General features: G+C 35.4%; 1 protein-coding gene across 3 annotated transcripts in view; it reads left to right on the top strand.

The window, feature by feature from the left end:
• ATP8A1 (ATPase phospholipid transporting 8A1) overlaps positions 1–17,191 on the top strand; it is a 118,300-nt gene that overhangs the window by 26,898 nt on the left and 74,211 nt on the right. Inside the window, exons 7-15 of one of the 3 annotated variants that reach the window (XM_050337781.1) lie at positions 1,240–1,313; positions 3,134–3,203; positions 3,785–3,912; positions 7,855–7,966; positions 8,796–8,961; positions 10,758–10,885; positions 12,556–12,633; positions 16,365–16,453; positions 16,976–17,020. In XM_050337781.1, the coding sequence (XP_050193738.1) occupies positions 1,240–1,313; positions 3,134–3,203; positions 3,785–3,912; positions 7,855–7,966; positions 8,796–8,961; positions 10,758–10,885; positions 12,556–12,633; positions 16,365–16,453; positions 16,976–17,020 (890 nt within the window). The remainder of the gene's footprint in view (positions 1–1,239; positions 1,314–3,133; positions 3,204–3,784; positions 3,913–7,854; positions 7,967–8,795; positions 8,962–10,757; positions 10,886–12,555; positions 12,634–16,364; positions 16,454–16,975; positions 17,021–17,191) is intronic. The other 2 variants (XM_050337782.1, XM_050337783.1) reach the window with 2 other exon arrangements.

Raw genomic sequence — 17,191 nt, 5'->3', positions numbered from 1 at the left:
TCGATTTGGAGGATGCTTGCATGACAGTGTTCTCCAGTTGTGGTTTACTCACAGAAAAACCGTGGGTAAACAACTGCCTGAAAAGCCTACTTTACAAGCATTGTTTCCCCCTGAAGGAATATCACATGTCGATAAATTGAAATAATAGTTAGCTGCTATTTGACTTGGCCAGGACTGTTACCACTTTGTTTAACCTCACTATAATGCCCTTATCAGAACGCATTATGTGTGTCCACCTGTGACCATTACTCACCTTGAATTTTCCTGTCAGGTTTTCTTTTAGGATCCAGTTTACAATGGGGACTCTTTGAGTCATAATTGCTTTTCTGCTGCCCAGTTCAGGCATTTCTTCCAACTGAAACTTCCTGATTAGTTATATTACTAGGATCCTGTTGCAGCCCTCCTTCCAGGAGAGAACCCTGTACTGCTACATTACCTCTAGTTCTGCCTGCATACCAGCATGTACTCTCCTCCATCTCTCATCCTCATGTGGCCATGTATTCTCCAGGAAGACAGTCTCATTGATTTTGCTTTTCAGGTGTTTACTGGTGCCCAATTACATTTTACATTTCAGAAACAATGCAAGTCTGTGGGCCTAGTTTTAATTCAGACTAATATTTGGTTCTTTTTACCAGCAGTACCAGTTTTCAGAGAACAAGAGGATCTTAATTATTTTAGGAAACTATAATTCTTACAGTGGAAAGACACAAAGCACTGAGATTTAATTCCATATGATTCTTGCTTGTTCAGTGTTCACAGAGATTTACAAAGCTGAAACAAAATACAAAATACTTATCAGCATGTCTGCATAGAACAGGTACTTGTCACTTGGCTATTCAGAAAAGTTGATGGAAAATCTTTTGTTGTGACTTTTTTTTTTTTTAATTGATGTATGGAGTGGCTAGAAACTTCATCAATTGAGAAATAAGCATAACGGGTTTTTATTTTTACTGTACAACATCATTGTGTTATGCATCTTAAAATTGGTGCCTTACAGTAAAACAATCCACTTGAGTAAAAATGAAAGTGTTCTAGCTCTTTCTTCTGACCTGATTAAAATAGATTTTGAAAACATGGTCATCAGACATTTTAATTAACATGTATTTTTTCAATAATAATTTTAAACTCTGTCTTTTTGTCTCTGTTCCTTTGTTTTGGTTTGGTTTGGTTTGTTTGTTGGGATTTTTTTCCCCCATCACTTATTTTTCTGTTCTAATCATTTCAAACTGGGATGTGTAGGTGGCAGTAGGGGAAGTAGTGAAAGTGACCAATGGGGAACATCTCCCAGCTGATCTCATCAGTCTGTCTTCAAGGTTAGAATAAACTAGTTGCACAGGATATGTGTATGTGGGTCCTCATATACCAAATATGAACAACGCTGCCATATTGATAATCTCTGCTATGCTGTTCACCTTTCCTCAACAAAACCTGCACATTTATAAAACTAGGAAGGGTTCAGTTGATGAAAGTACAGATCATTAAAACATAAACACATGCTAACACTCCAAGAAATGAGAACATTTTGCAGTCCTCTTTGTTTTTACACTATCCCCATGAAATTTTAGCAGACAAGTTTTCATTGAATAAACACAGTTAAACACCAGGATAAATATATGTTTAATTCCTTAGAACAAATTAAGAGAAATATACATGTTTCTACCAACTCCCTATTTTCAACAAAGAATATAGTTCAGTGTTGGTAGGACTGGTAGAGGACCCTCTGCACAAACTTGGATGTTGCACAATCTCTGCTGCATGCGATGGCAAAAGCAGCGTTGTTGTTGTGTATTGTGACAAACTGCATGTTTCTTGGACACGTCAGCTTTGTGCTGTTGTCTGCACTGTTACTACACTTTGTCTTTCCCTAACCAATCAATGGGCCTGCCTTGATCTAACTGTAACTTCTGTGGAGCACTCTGCTACACTTACTACAATTAAGCATGTGTCTCTCACTTGAAATGTCTTTGCTGCCTTACTCTGTTTTAGAAGTGCTTCAAGAAAATATTGTTTGTTTTTTATTGTTAACTGATAAAAATGCTAGAATTGTGATAATGTCTTATACAGGTGATTCCATCCAAACAATCTAAATAAAAGTCATTTATATTTTTAGAGAAGTTTGCCAATAAAACTCTAGCCTGAAAGCATCTTATGATAATGATTTGCCACATTTTAATGCTTGTACTTTACAAAATTATGTTAGAATAACATTATCCTGCAAAAAATCTAAAATTAAGTCATTTATCGCTAGCCACTGTTACATTAATAAAGAAAATTTTAAAAAACATTTGATTCTTTAATTTCATGTTAGAAAGAAGAAAACATTAGAAACTTAGAATCAAAACTTCTTTCTGTCACAGATTTAAGTAGTAGATGTTCCATCCTCATGCCCAGAAAATGAGAGCTGACTGGAGTAACTCAGAAATCCTGACCTGTTAGGCCTGTTCTTGTTTATTATCTACTTACAGAAAAGTAATTTTCTCCTTCTACATCTCTGCTTTCCTAGTTAACAATTCTATCATGTTTGTAATATGATTTTAAAATCTGAAAGTATTCTGCAAAATCAAAAATCGCTGTGTTCTGTTACACATCAAAAAATTATATTGGAAAAGTTAAATCCAGGGAATAAGCCATTTCTCAGTATGTGTCAAATAGATGAAGTATTCAAGTAGTAATGTTCTGTGTGAACTTAAAACTTTTCCTTTATGAAAAAGCTTTTGAAATTGCATGAGGAGGATATAGTTCAAAAACTGTGCTATGTTATCCATGATGTAGAGTTTTTTTGTAAGAGAACCCTTTTGCAAGAAAATTTCTGTGTCTGAAGTACTGTTGCCTACTGTAGTAGGCATTGTGAATGCACGACACTAGAGCTCTGATCTTAATACTGGGTATAAAGATAGAACACTTCTGCTGTGCACAGCACTTTCATCAATGTTTCATCTAAGAAAATAGGTGTTGGCAAACTTTTCTGAAAATGTAAAGTCCTGTTGGTTTTTACAGATTTGGCTGTAAATTATTCTGGCTGTGAAGATTTGATAAGACAACCCTGTTTGCATAAATAGGTATTACAAGATTACAGGAAATTTATGGATTTTGACATTATAATTTTAAATTCAGGAATTTTTTTTCTTAATAGTGAACCCCAGGCCATGTGCTACATCGAAACATCTAACTTAGATGGTGAGACAAACTTAAAAATTCGACAGGTAGGAATTTCACTTTTGAGAGTATTGCTAATATTATTTTTGTCTATTATTGCTTATAAAAACATTTTATTACATTAATAGCCCTTTTAGAAGACTGTGAAATTTTAGTGTTTTGAATAAAAAGCTATGGGTTACTGGCATCATAAGAGCAGAAGAATGAATGGTTACTCCTAAGTCATTCTTTCTGCTTTGTTTTAGGTAATATAGGTAGAAATGTAAGTAGTTTGAGTATTGGTTTTGTTTCTAGAGAAGAGATGAGGCAGAAGCCCTGCAGAAAGCAGCTGATAGTGCCAATATTATCCATTAGAGGCAGGTAGAGAGTAGCAGTTTTTGAGTGCGCTGTCTCTATGCAGGGACAGTCTTGCTGAGCTGTGAGATGTATTATGACCCTGTCTTGATCATGGTACTTTGAGATACCAAGGTCACTTTTTCACTGTAGCATCCAGCAGTGTTACAACAAAGTGTAGCTGGCCTGTTTTGCTCCCACATGATTTGTGGTCTTGCACTATTGGATTTATAATACCTAGATTTATAATTGGATAGTGAATTTTAATGTCATGACACATGAATTCTGTTTACAGGGTTTGTCACTAACATCAGAGATAAAGGACACAGAAAGCTTAATGAGACTTTCAGGCAGAATTGAATGTGAGAGCCCAAATCGACATCTCTATGATTTTGTTGGAAACATCAGACTGGATGGGCATGGGTATGTAAATACAAGGAATGAGATTTTGGGAGATTCAGTCTATCAGTAGATAGCTATATGTTGTTAAACTACTGAAGTGAAAATATGAATAATAAATCTTTTTTCATTTATTCCTTGCTAGACTTTATTCTTTTAAAAAAACTAAGGAGATAAAGCCTTACTTCTAATGTCTACAGCTGGAGTTGTTATACTAGTTGTCCTTCAGAAAGCAATAGCTATTAATAATAGAAGAGAGTGCTGATCATATTATGATAGTTCTGGAAAATGTATGTAGTAACTCACTTCTTAAGCATCTCATCTGTTATAGAAGCTGAATAGAAATAGTTTCTTCTCTGGTTTTTTTTATTATTGTTTTCTTCTGTTTAAGTCTGGAATGGAGTCCATCGCTGTATACCTCAAATTCTTCTAATTTGGTAGCTGAAAGATGTTTAATACCTTAGGTTACTGAAAGTATGTTTCTTTCAAAAGAGACCATGGGCATTTATAATACATATGCTTGTAAAACTGCTCAAAAAATTCTTAAAATACTTACATGCTTACCAGATGCTGATATTTGGAGTCTTCTGTGAGTTTACAGAAGATTCCTTGCTAAATCCAGAATTATTGAGTGATTCACTCCCAAAGATTTACAGTATTTCTTATTTATTTGGTAGGTATTTATTCCTCCATACCCAATATTATTCATGTTTGTGGTTTTAGACTAATACATATAGTACTAACTAATTATTAAATACCTCTTTTATTCCCCCTTAATATTCCGGTTTTTATTTACTGATTTCTTACAGATCCATTCCAGGAGTTTTCATTCGCAAGAGTGTGGATCTATTATAATTCCACTGTACTTGTCATTAAGAAGAGAAAAACATTTACCTGTAATTCTTCTCTGAAGGTAATAGTTATAACAGATCCACACATTCGGTCTTACTCCCTAGCTAGAGGGAAAAACACACTTTTCTTTTAAATTGAATGGTTTAATTTTTTTTAATTGATTTAAAAATAAATAATGAATGTGATGATGGCTATTATACCTAAAGAATGTGTAGGAGTACGCCATCTGCTGGTCAAGTAATTTATTGGAGAAATTCAGTTTTGAAATATTTTCACTGTAGTTCCTGTACAGTAGCATAGTTCCAAAAGTGTGGCTCTAATATAATATTTACCTTCAGTGAAAAAGAATTGCAGGTAAGTAACTCTTTTTGGATCCTGACCTTACTTCAACCTGAAAAATCAGGAATGAATTCTTTTTTTGCCCTTCTTAGAGGTAGCACAAATTCATCTAATTGATGTTTATTTATCCAGATCTTTAAGACCTTCCTACCAGTTTATGTAGATCGAGCAGTTGTGATTTACGCTTTATCCACCACCATCTTAACATATTTGCAAAAGCAGTAGAGGATACTGAAAATGTATCTCCCACTTCTTTCACTTTGTGTAAGTTATTGGAGTGCCATAAATGTTGCATCTGGTTGACCTTTTCAGTCTTTTTCCCTTCACTGGAAAGCAATTAAAAAAAAAAAAGTTGGGTTTTTTTTTTTTCTTGATACTCTGTATTCAAGGAGGTACAACACCGCTACAGTTATTTTGCCTTTAGCTAAATCTGTGGACTAAAAGAGGCAAAACTTCTCTTGGTATCCTCAGCTTCTGAGTGAGCTAACTCTGATCTCCAAAGTTTGCAATTCTTTATTAAGCTCATGAATATACAGAAGCATGTCAACTTGGTTTTAGTCCATGAAGACAATTACCTAGAGAAAGGAGAAAAGTTCTTTAGCCTGGATTAATTTGAAATTACAACTAGGCAATGGCTTGGATAATGGTGAGGGCATTGTGCAAAACAGTGACAATGTTGAGAATTAGTAGCATAATACCTGGCATATCTGAGCTTTGCATGCCTCTGGTTGCTTTGCTCTCTGTTTTCATCTCCTTGGTCTGTGCACGAGTTCTACTGGACACAACTCCCACTGGCTGCAATCCCAGTTCTCTTCTGATTGTCTTCCCAGTAAAAGACTTGAGAATAAAGTCCTGTCCAAGTTAAAGAATGGTATCCATCTGAGAGCCAGTGTCCTGATGGGAAAATAAATCAGTGAATTCTGCAATAGAGAGGACTTCACTACATATTCTTCACAGTTTTTAGAAAGGGAAAACAGAGGAAGATTGGGAAGTGGCAGAAAGAGGCGTAGAACTCACTTGATTCTTGAAGGAGTACAATAGTTAAGAGTTCAAGGTTTTAACTTCTGCTTTCCTCTCATTTATTAGGAGAAGGCACAGAAAGTCTTTTGGCATTCCAGAGAAAGTCCACAGTTCAAATGTTTCCAATTTATCTAAGGGAGACTTGCATATAGCTGTAGAGAGTTATTTTCCTTTCATCTTCTGTGGCATTCGTGTTAGTGTTAATAGACTGAAAATATCTCATTATTGTTGGAATGGTAGGTGATCCATTCCTGAATGGATTGAAATGTCTGTCTTCTGTTGATGAATGATCCTAAAGCCTTAGAATGGTTCTGATCAAGGAATGCAAATAAATACAAGTGCAGAAGCAATCTTTGTTGCAAACAGGGGTCTCTCTTAATGATTCTTGAGTAATTCAAACCCCAGATGTTCCTTTCATACTTGAAAGGATATTCAGTCTCCTGATTTTGCCATGATGTGAGCACATCTCAAATACAAGAGCAGCAAAGTTCAGATTTAGAAAGTAAGTTAATATTGGTGAATATGTTTAATATCAGTAAATATGTTTTATATTTCAGTTTTCTTTTCCAATATGTTCTTTTGATGCAGAGCCTGCACCTAGAAATTGTTTTCCATGGCAATATCATTCAGCATTTCAGTTGCTGAGATATACTTTGTGGCTGGGGAGAACAATTCCTTAAACAGTCAGTATGCTCTCTGATAGTTTCCTAGAAAGTGAGTGGACTAAGCTGTAGTGGGGGAGGGGCTGATTGTTAGTTATTTGGTTTTTATAGAAAATCACTCAAATATTTTTCCAGAATAATTATTTCCTAGTTTCTATCAGAACTGATTCCAAAAAACTTGTTTGCCACTGTTGATTTTTGGAGAGGAATAATCTGTTGTTTCCTCTTTATTTGCAGTCTTTGAGTCTTAAAATTTTATGTAAGGGGAGGGAAGGGGACATGATGATCCAGAAGAAATTATTATCTGAAACTTGCTCACTGAGACAGACCGTATTCTCTGTGCTACCCAAAATGTTACCAAGTATCATGGCTTTCTCAGACACTTTTTATCTAATATATCAGAGATGTAGTTGCTGTCATCAGTCAGTTTATTTGTGATCTTCATAATGTGTTGGTTTAGAGACACTAGTTTTAAATAAAAATGCCAAACATTAGAGCACTTTTGACAAGTCTGAACTGGTAGCTGGTATTTATAGAAAACTAAAAGCACCAAAATAGGGCATGATTGTCCAAAGAAGAGAGTAATAATGATCTAATATTTTTATATTTTAAGAAAAAAATTGAGCTACATTATGAGGTCAGCTGTCTGAATTTAAGACAGTTAAATGTTTCCAATGTCTTCTGAAGGTTTGTTGCTTCTTTACTTCATGCAGTTCTAAAAGAATAACAGAAAAAAATTTACCTGATTTTGCAGTTAAAAGAAGGTGCATGAAATATTATTGTGAATGTTAAATAATTGTGTTAATAAAGAATATTTATTTCTCTGGAAGAGTGAATTAAGCTAAGAGTTCACAAAATTACTTCTTTTGAAAATTACTTTTGAACATCAGTTTTTTAAGAGAAAATTAGAAAAAAAGCTTTGTAGTCATAAATCACAGGAAAATTAGACATTTTTGGTTTCAGTATGCTTACTTAGTAGTACCATATCAAAATTAGTAGTCCATAATAAAAATTAAATGGTAGGTAATATTTTTGGAAACTTGTTTTAAGTTTGATTGTTTAAATGTTAAAATGAAAATCTCCTTCCTTCTAGTACTGTTCCACTGGGATCTGATCAGATTCTTCTACGAGGAGCTCAGTTGAGAAATACTCAGTGGGTTCATGGGATAGTTGTCTATACTGGACATGACACAAAACTTATGCAGGTTTGTCACTTGGATTTTCTCTAAACTGTTTTGCTACCTTAATTTATCATTCCACAGTAAATCCCTTCAGAAAACGTGGCTTGATTCAGTATAGTAGTACAATGTCAGTAATAGCATCTTTCATATGAACTAAAACCAATAAAAAGTTCTTGTTATTTTTAGTCACTTAGTCACAAAGTAGCTTTTCCACTAGTGAGCATATTCATTGATTCTGTTTTGTAACTTGTGCTTTGAAAACTTTTTTATTAGCAAGTCGGATCATGGTAGTTTTCCTGTTCCTCTTTTTTTGTTTTTGACTGCTCCTAAAACTTTGGAGCTTTTCTTCTGGAGCTTTCTTTCAAGTACAAAGGTAAGCATTCTTGTCAGAAAACAAAATGAGGAGGGAAGAGACTGAAATTACTTTGCCTACTGTGTTTTGAAATACCAAAATTGAGATGCATTTGTTGAGAAAAAGGAATGCTTTCAGACTGGTCATGGATGTCTTGTTTTTTGCTTTCCCTGTTTGTAAAATAGTTCCTTGGGAAAGTGTGTTTGTATTAGCATTTGTCTTCTACAGCACTGATACAGTATATGCACATTCATTCATTTTTGATGCTTACTGATAGCTGTTACTGTTACGAGTGTTCTGTGTGATTGTTTAAACTACTTCTGACACAAGTCTAAAGCTTTAATTCATAGATTTATAAACTGCTTTTTTTTTCAGTAAAACAGGGCATTTTTATGATGTATTTGAGAGAATATTTAGAAAAGGATGCAGTAACATGTAATTTGAAAAGCAAGAACCATTTCACTGCATCTAATAGCCAATCTTGTTTTTTGTCCCTTGCAGAATTCAACAAGTCCACCTCTTAAAATGTCTAATGTGGAACGGATAACGAATATTCAGATTCTGATTTTGTTCTGCATCCTTATTGCCATGTCTTTGATCTGCTCTATTGGTTCAGCTATATGGAATCGAAGGCATACTGGAAGAGACTGGTATCTTGATCTAAACTGTAAGATGTAAAATAATATTTTAGTATTCAATTACCTTTTGTATTTGGAAAGGAGGATGATTACCATCCTTTGCACAGTGGGTTTTTTTGTCAGTCTCACTCTTCTGGTTGTTGACTAAAGTAATTAGACTAGGTATATCTCAACAAGTAGAAGATTTACCTTGTTGTGCCACCTAAGCTCTTGCTGAATTCATTATGGGTGAGATTTGTTGTTTGCCTCTGCATCTTTCATGCACTACATCTCTGCAGCTCAGCAAAGTCTGTATCAGCGTTCCACTGACATGAACAGCCAACTTCCTAAACATCAGACTAAAACCACTTTGAGCTATTAGCAACAGATTACATTTAAAGCTTGCAACCGGACTTGTCTATCTCACATTGGCCTTTTTAGTCATCAGCACACTTGTAGCAAGCATGGGTAGAGCCCTTCTCAAATCTTCATTCGCAAAGCCTAGCCATGATGATGACATCTAAAGCTGCAGTGACTTTTCTGAGTTTTTAAACTCACTTATCCCAGGAAATGATGCTGTGGCTTTATGATTTTCACTATACAGAGATTTAGCTAATTATTGACTGCAAACCTCAGATGTTAACAAACTTTTCCTAAAGACAGATAAAAGAGGCAAAATGTTTTCATCTAATATTTTATACTGGACAGCTGTGCTTAAAATGGATGCAAGACCATGTGGTTATTTAGGCCTTCATAGCAACATGCAACCTGTTGATATATTTTGACCTTCTGTGAGGAAACTACATTTAAAGGAAGTTTTCATGAATATATTTTGTGGTCAGTTATTCATGTTTCCAGAATTTCTTACTGTGGGTTTAAAGCCTTCTTTACTTTACTAATGCTGAGGAAGAAACTTTTTTTTCTTTCTTTTAGTTAAGATGGTTTTACCAGTATCTGAATATTATTTTATTTACTGGTAGAAATAAGTATCAAACTTCTTTAATCTTAGTAGTCATTATTGAGAATATCAATGTCATGGTGAATGGTAACTCTCTGGTTTTTTATGTATTTTATTTGATGCTGGAATTTATATTAATGAACATATTCAAAAACTTCTCTCCTGAATCTTAGGGTAACAACCAGATCTACATTGTATAGGCAGTGGAAACCTATCTGATGCTATTTTTCTGTGTGATATTTTTCTGTGAGATATCTGGAGGCTGGCTCCATCTTTTACCATTTTCCTGTACTGGAGATCAGATTTTCCCATTCACGTTCTCTCTGAGGTGCTACTGTCAGAGTTATCTAGAAGGAAAAAGTAGTATAAAACTGCTTGTTATGTATGTTAATATTCACATTTCCAGTTGTTTCAGAACTTCCATTAAACTCTCTAATTTCATCTCTTCTCTTCATGGAGTGTGAATTTACCTTTCTAATAGTATTTGGTGGGTTGAGGGAGAGTTTACAATGATGTGAGGGTGAATAGAAAAAAAATTCATTCCACTATGTATTTCCCCCTTTCAGAATATAAAACTGTAAAATTTTGAATTTAGAATTTGGTTGTGTATATAGATATTACCAAATTATGACCTTAAAATATAGCAAAAGAGGGAATGACTGGTAAGTTTGGTTTTCAGAAATTAGAGTAAATTTGAACTCCACTATTATAATAAAGATCCTTAACTCTGAGGAAGGTCATATTTATAGGCAAGTCATACTATAATTAATTCCAAGGTTTCCTCTTAGAATATTTTTTAAATCAGCAGTTAATGAAATATTCTGAATACACTGTGTATATGTACTTCCAAGTACAAATATTCATTTACTTTGCTTTGATTTTTGGCAGATGGTGGAGCAAGCAACTTTGGATTGAATTTCTTGACTTTTATCATTCTCTTCAATAATCTTATTCCAATCAGCTTGTTGGTTACACTTGAAGTTGTTAAATTTATCCAAGCATATTTCATAAATTGGGTAAATATTATTTTTATAATATTAATTGACTTCTAAAATCAAGTGGTTTACAAGTAAATGAAATGATGGATTGCTTGTCTGTGTATACCTTTTTTTCAGACTTTCTTTAAATGTACACAATAAAGTATGCTGTTTATTTATTATTACTGGACTCTGAGAAGGTAATAATAAATTGTTTTATTTATTGCTCTTATACCTGCACAAGACGATTGTTTGAAGTGTGTTTTTGTGCCTTTTTACTTTCTCATTATTGACATTCAGGTATTAGTTTCATTCAGAATGATCAGAGGAAAATGTTTTGCAGTACTGGGGAGTTTTGTCCAGTTTTGTTTCTTCTTTCTAAACTTACCCTGTGTTTTGATTTTTTTGGCATTTTGCTGATTTTTTCACAGCACCACCAGAGTTTAATGGAGTGGGATTTTTTTGTACAAAGAAAGTGTCTGATAATATTATCACTTAGGAAATATATAAACTTCATTTTAGCATCCTTTAAATTTTTTTTCATAATGAATTAATGGGGGGAAAGAGGGATTTACTCTGTTTACTCTGTTTGGGGTGGGATATTCTTTAAGGATATTTTCTTTAAGGATATTCTCCTTAAAGCCATATAAGTATACCTTCCCTTTTTCTGTTTTTTTTCCTAATGCAAATTAATCATACCATTCTGGACACTTTATTCTGATTGCCTTATCAAATGTGTGAAATAGATTATTATGTGTGAGATATGTTATGCAGATACAGATAATAATGTATGTGAAGTAGCAGGTGAAGCAAATGTTTTATTTTAAAAGTTAAATACTTTTGGGAGCAGTCAACTGGTTTTGATTTCCTAATTTTTTTTGTCCTATAAAACGAATTGTTGACAAATAGGAGAATTCAGTAAAGTCTTTTTTTATGTTCTGCATTTTAAAATAAATATTCAGTAAGACCCGCCCATTTTGAATGTGTAGGTTGCAGCTGTTCATATAAGAAATATGAAAGGCAATTTTAACTTCTCTTCCCACCCCAGTAGCATTTAATTTATATTAATTTGGGACTCTGGACATTTACCTTAAACATTATCTCTGTGTATATGTAGATCATACTGGTGTGCAGAATGTGTGTTGGTCGTCTGCAATCTGTTGCAATATGTTGCTATACTTCACAATGCTTTAATCTTTTACTGTATTTAAAAGTAAATTTTGATGTTTATTTTTTAACAAGTAAAAAGAAAAAACCCTCACCACTCACAATGTATCTTGCATTTATTGTATAGTCTTAAATTTATCTTCATATTTCTATCTCAAGATGTATTTATCTTGATACTTAGAAATGACTGGTTATGCATACAATAGAAATAGATAAGACTGATTTCTTTCTAAGAGTTAGTGTAGTATTTCTGCTTGTTGCTAAGTTCATTTTAGATGCATAGGTACAACAGTTTTTCAGTAATACAGATCACTAGAAATAATGTGAGTGAAATCTCTCATGAGAAGATCTTGTTTCTTTTGTGGACTCTTAGAAGTGATCTGATTGTGTCTGTGGCTTGCCATGTTGAAATAATCTTAAGCAGACCTATTCCTGTTTGGTCTTTTCTTCTATGCTTACCTTTTCTATTTATGTACCAGATTTTTTCTAAGAAGTTATGAAAGACTAATTTTTAAATACATATACTTTTTTTTTATCTGTAGGACATAGACATGCACTATGAACCTACAGACACTGCTGCGATGGCACGTACTTCCAATCTCAATGAAGAACTTGGGCAGGTAGAAAAAAAATTACTGGTTCTAACCTTGTGTATTGAAACTGTTAATATGAGGACTTATTTCAAACTGTGTTCTTGCCTTCGTGTTTGTGTATTTCTATTCTCCTTTGTTTGGTCAGATAGTTTTAAAAACACTTCTCAATATGAGCAGATTACATTTTTGAAACCACTATTAAATGAACAATCACTATATCAATGTGAATGTGGTAATCACAGGAGATTGAAGTGCGTCATTAAAATTACAAAATCAGAGGAATTCTGAGCATTAAGGTTGTCTGTGGCTCAATATTTAGTCTCAGTATATACCGTTATGATGGTGTATGTCTTCAGTGTGCCATTTTTTTCCACACACTCTGCCTTACTCAGAAGAGACAGTGAGTATTCCCTAGGACTGAATCACAATTGTATAAGTGTCCTCATTTTTTCCCACTGACTGGAAGCCGTGAATGGAATGGGGGCTCATTGCTGAATTAAGCCCTGGAAATTTGGAGTTGTGGTGGGTTGACCTGGGCTGGATGCCAGGTGCCCACCCAGCCGCTCTATCACTTCCCTTCCCAGCTGGACGGGGAGAGAGTAAGAGGGAAAACAACTTGTGGTTATTGATAAAGCAGTTTATTAAAGCAGAAGCAAAGCAAAAGCTTGCCCGCACAAAAGCAAAGCAAAAGAGAACAAGTTTTATTCTCTACTTCCCATCAGCAGTGATGGTCAGCCACTTCCGAGAAGCAGGGCTTCAGCATGTGTAATGGTTTCTTAGCAGGCGTAAAAGACTGTAGTGGGTTGACCCTGGCTGGATGCCAGGTACTCACTAAAGCTGCTCTCTCACTCCCCTCTGCAGCTGGACAGAGGAGAGGAAAAAAAAAACGAAGGATTCATGAGTTGAGATAAGAGCTGGGAGAGGTCACTTACTGGTTACCTTCACGGGCAAAACAGTGGGGTATTACTTAAATTTATTGCTAACAGGATCAGACAAAAGAGTGAGAAGTAAAATAATCTTAAAAACACCTCATCCCACCCCTCCTTCCTTCCATATTCTCCCTCTTCCCCTCCAGCAGTGCTGGGGGACAGGGAATGGAGGTTACAGTCAGTTGTTGTTTCTGTCACTGCTCAGAGAGAGGAGTCCTTCCCCTGCTCCTGTGAGGTCCTCCCCATGGGAGACAGTCCTTCACGGACCTTTCTATTATGAGTCCATCCCACAGGCAACAGTACTTCATGAAACTGCTGTCCCATGGCTCACTCCTCCATGGGGTGCAGTCCTTCACAGATGAGCTGTACCCGTGTGGGTTCCCCTCAGGAGCCACAAGTCCTACCCGGGAAAGACCTACTCTAGCATGGGCTTCCCTCTCCTCAGGCTGCAGGTCTCCATCAGGACCCTGCTCCATCTTGGGCCTCCCACGGGGTCTCCTTTGGCATCCACCTGCTTCAGCAAGGGCTTCTCCATGGGCTGATGGGGGGTCTCTGCACCCCGATGGTCCTCCGTGGGCTACAGGGGCACAGCTGCTCCACCATGGTCTGCACCACAGGCTGCAGGGCCTCAGCTCCAGTGCCTGGAGCACCTCCTGCCCCTCCTTCTGCACTGACCTCGGTGTCTGCATTGTTGTTCCCATGTTTTCACTCCACTCTTCCCTGTCAGGAATTCTTTCTGCACAACAACCTTCCGTTCTTAAATATGTTATCACAGAGGCTTTATTATCATTCCTAATTGTCTCAGCCTTGGCCAGCGGCAGGAAGCCCATCCTGGCTGGCATTGGCTCCAGCAGACAGGGGAGGCTTCTAGCAGCTTCTAACCCTGTAGCTCCCCCGCTACCAAAACCTAGGCACAAAAACCCCCTACAGGGGTTAACTCTTCATTTTGATTTAGAGTTCTCTTTTAATACTGTAAAATCAGTTAGACTTTTCACAAGAGATCACTTATTGTATGTTTTTGATGTTATGGAAGTATGACTTTGTAGAAGTGTGTCTGAGGCACAGGGTAGTTCTAGAAGCACTACACGTTATATTTGCTGTTTTCAATCAATTGTGTTCACAGTCTTGATTTAAAAACATGCTAAGCTTTTTGATACACTGGTGATGGGAAACTGTTTCTGGGGAAAAAAAATTCATGTGCTTATTTAATTGAATTGTATTATAAACAGAAGTATGAACATTCTTGCATTTTCTAGCCTAGAAGTTTTCATAACTAATACTTTATTGCACGAGAATGTAAAAGTTGTTTCTAACTTTCCAAAATCAATAAATAATAACATAATTTTAACCATATAGCCAAGTCTTAGGGACTGTTATGTGAGGGATGTGCCTTTTGGGAAAATTAGTTGAAGGTTAATATCATCTATGACTGGTCTAGTTAGAGGGCCTGTGCCTGTGCCTGCTGGGCTTGAGATGTATGTGCAGAAAATTTTGTTCTTTTCTTGGCCTTTAAAGGAGTACAAACTCCTCTAGTGGGTAAGAGTCTCTGTTGAATCTTAGCTTTCCATATGTTTCACTTTACACAATCTGTTTTTTCTGTCTCTGGAGTTAGTTTGTTATTCACATTCCCAGACACATTCCTTCTTTTTGAATTCAGTAATTTTTGTCTTCATTTCTTAGGTTTCTCATAATTTTCCTTCACCATCAAGAGCTAGTCAGACTTCTTAGGATCTCCACTTTCACTTTTTTGACAGATTCTTAATTTAAACAGGTTTTTGTAGGGAGACCAGAGGACTCTACTAACAAAGAAGTGTGGGTTTCTGCCTTTAAATACATGGGGGCTGCACATAATGAAGAGAAGATCTACCCCAAGAGATCTTCAGATTTTAAGAAAGGAAAAACTTTGGTATTGGGAAAAAAGGCTGAGTTTTCTTAGCTGCAATTCCCGCTTTCCAAATCTGCCCCCACAAAAAAACCCAACAATTTGAGGCATAAACCTGGCACAGAAAATTTCTTCTAAATGCTGATTTGGCTAAGTCATAATACTTCGGAAACATTATTGCTAATACATAGCATTATTAGTTCCAGATAAAATGTAGCTCATTCCTAATTAATAATCCTGGGATTTTTTTTTAATGAGAAATAAATTTTAATGAATTAAAGTTCAAATTTACCTTTGACTAATAGAACCTTTGGTTCATCACAGATGACTTCATTTCTTCAAAAACTTTTTTCTTAAAATTAGGTTTAAACTAAATTTAAGTATGTCACAGATTCTTGTATTTCAGCTTTGAATTTTAAAATACTTTAGTGGTTTCTGGAACAGATAATGCTAGGGAAATAGGAGACCTGAAGTAGGTAGAAAGGCATATATCTCTCTATGTAATTTGACATTTCTAAACTCTTGCTTTAAGAGTTTGGCTTTAAGAAGATACTTCTGTGTCAAAAAGATGGGTTTAGAAATGTATGTAGATACTTACCATATTGCTTTCTGTCAGAAATATAATGTTTTGCTAGCAGAGTCATTGGTCTTCACTAGTTTCTTGCACTTCAATAATAAATACATTGAGAGATAGTTAAGTATACTGCCGACCACTGAAGCAGGTTTATGTTTCCTGACATCTCGGTTTCGGACAACTATTTGGAAATGGGTATGAAGGCTGTGCAACTGCCATGTTTATGTACTGGTTTTGTTGTTGGGGGTTTTCTATAAACTGTGAAAATTGCAGAACCAGTAAAAATATTTAGTGTGTTGATAGTCATGAATTGTACTAGATGTGTCACTAACTGCCAAATGGTAATGTGTAATGAATTTTATCATTCATTTAGGTCAAATACATATTTTCTGACAAAACGGGTACCCTGACATGCAACGTCATGCAATTTAAGAAGTGTACTGTAGCAGGAGTTGCATATGGGTAGGTATTTTTATTCACTTTTCCTTATCTATGTGCCTCTGCCTGTCCATGGGCACCCGTGCTACAGTTAAAATAAACTTGCACCTGACAACTAGCAGTCAGTTTGTTTGTGTCTATGAAATGTCACTTACAAGGCATTACATCAGCACTTCTGTCACGACATCTCTTTTTGCAAAGAGGAACAAAAATGAAGTTGAGATACCAAAGGCTTTCTGCTGTCAGGCAACCTCAGTATGCATGTTTTGGCTATCATGTAGTCTTATTAATGTTGCTACAAAATAAAAGCCTGAGGGAAGACTTACAAACATTTAGGGGTTTATAATTTATGAAGCCTCAAGAGAAATACCGTATCTTTGCAATTTTCATTGCAACCTAGGCATTTCCAAAATAGTCTGTTGAAAAGCTTTTTTTTAGTCATTTAATTTCATACTAACTACTTTTTTTTATATGCAATCAATATTTTTAGCGTTTGTGATTCTTTTTTCCTCTCCCTGTTTCTATTTTCCCATGCTTCTTGTGCAGCCATTGTCCTGAGCCTGAGGATTTTAGTGTTCCTTCAGATGATTGGTAAGCTCTAAAAATAATTTAGTTTGTGGTGTTTGTTGAACATGGAAGTTTAAAACCCGTGAGTGATATTTTTGGAAACAGAGCTAAATGTGAGATATTTTACTACTCAGAAGTTATTTTAGCTTTGAATTGATGCAGGCTGACAGTCTTACACAAATTTACACCATCCAA

The sequence above is a fragment of the Myiozetetes cayanensis genome, unplaced genomic scaffold (genome assembly GCF_022539395.1).
Source record: "Myiozetetes cayanensis isolate MyiCay16 unplaced genomic scaffold, myiCay2020 scf7, whole genome shotgun sequence".
Taxonomy (NCBI): domain Eukaryota; kingdom Metazoa; phylum Chordata; class Aves; order Passeriformes; family Tyrannidae; genus Myiozetetes; species Myiozetetes cayanensis.
Note: the sequence above shows the minus strand (reverse complement) of the source record. Positions and strands in the feature narration are given on the sequence as shown.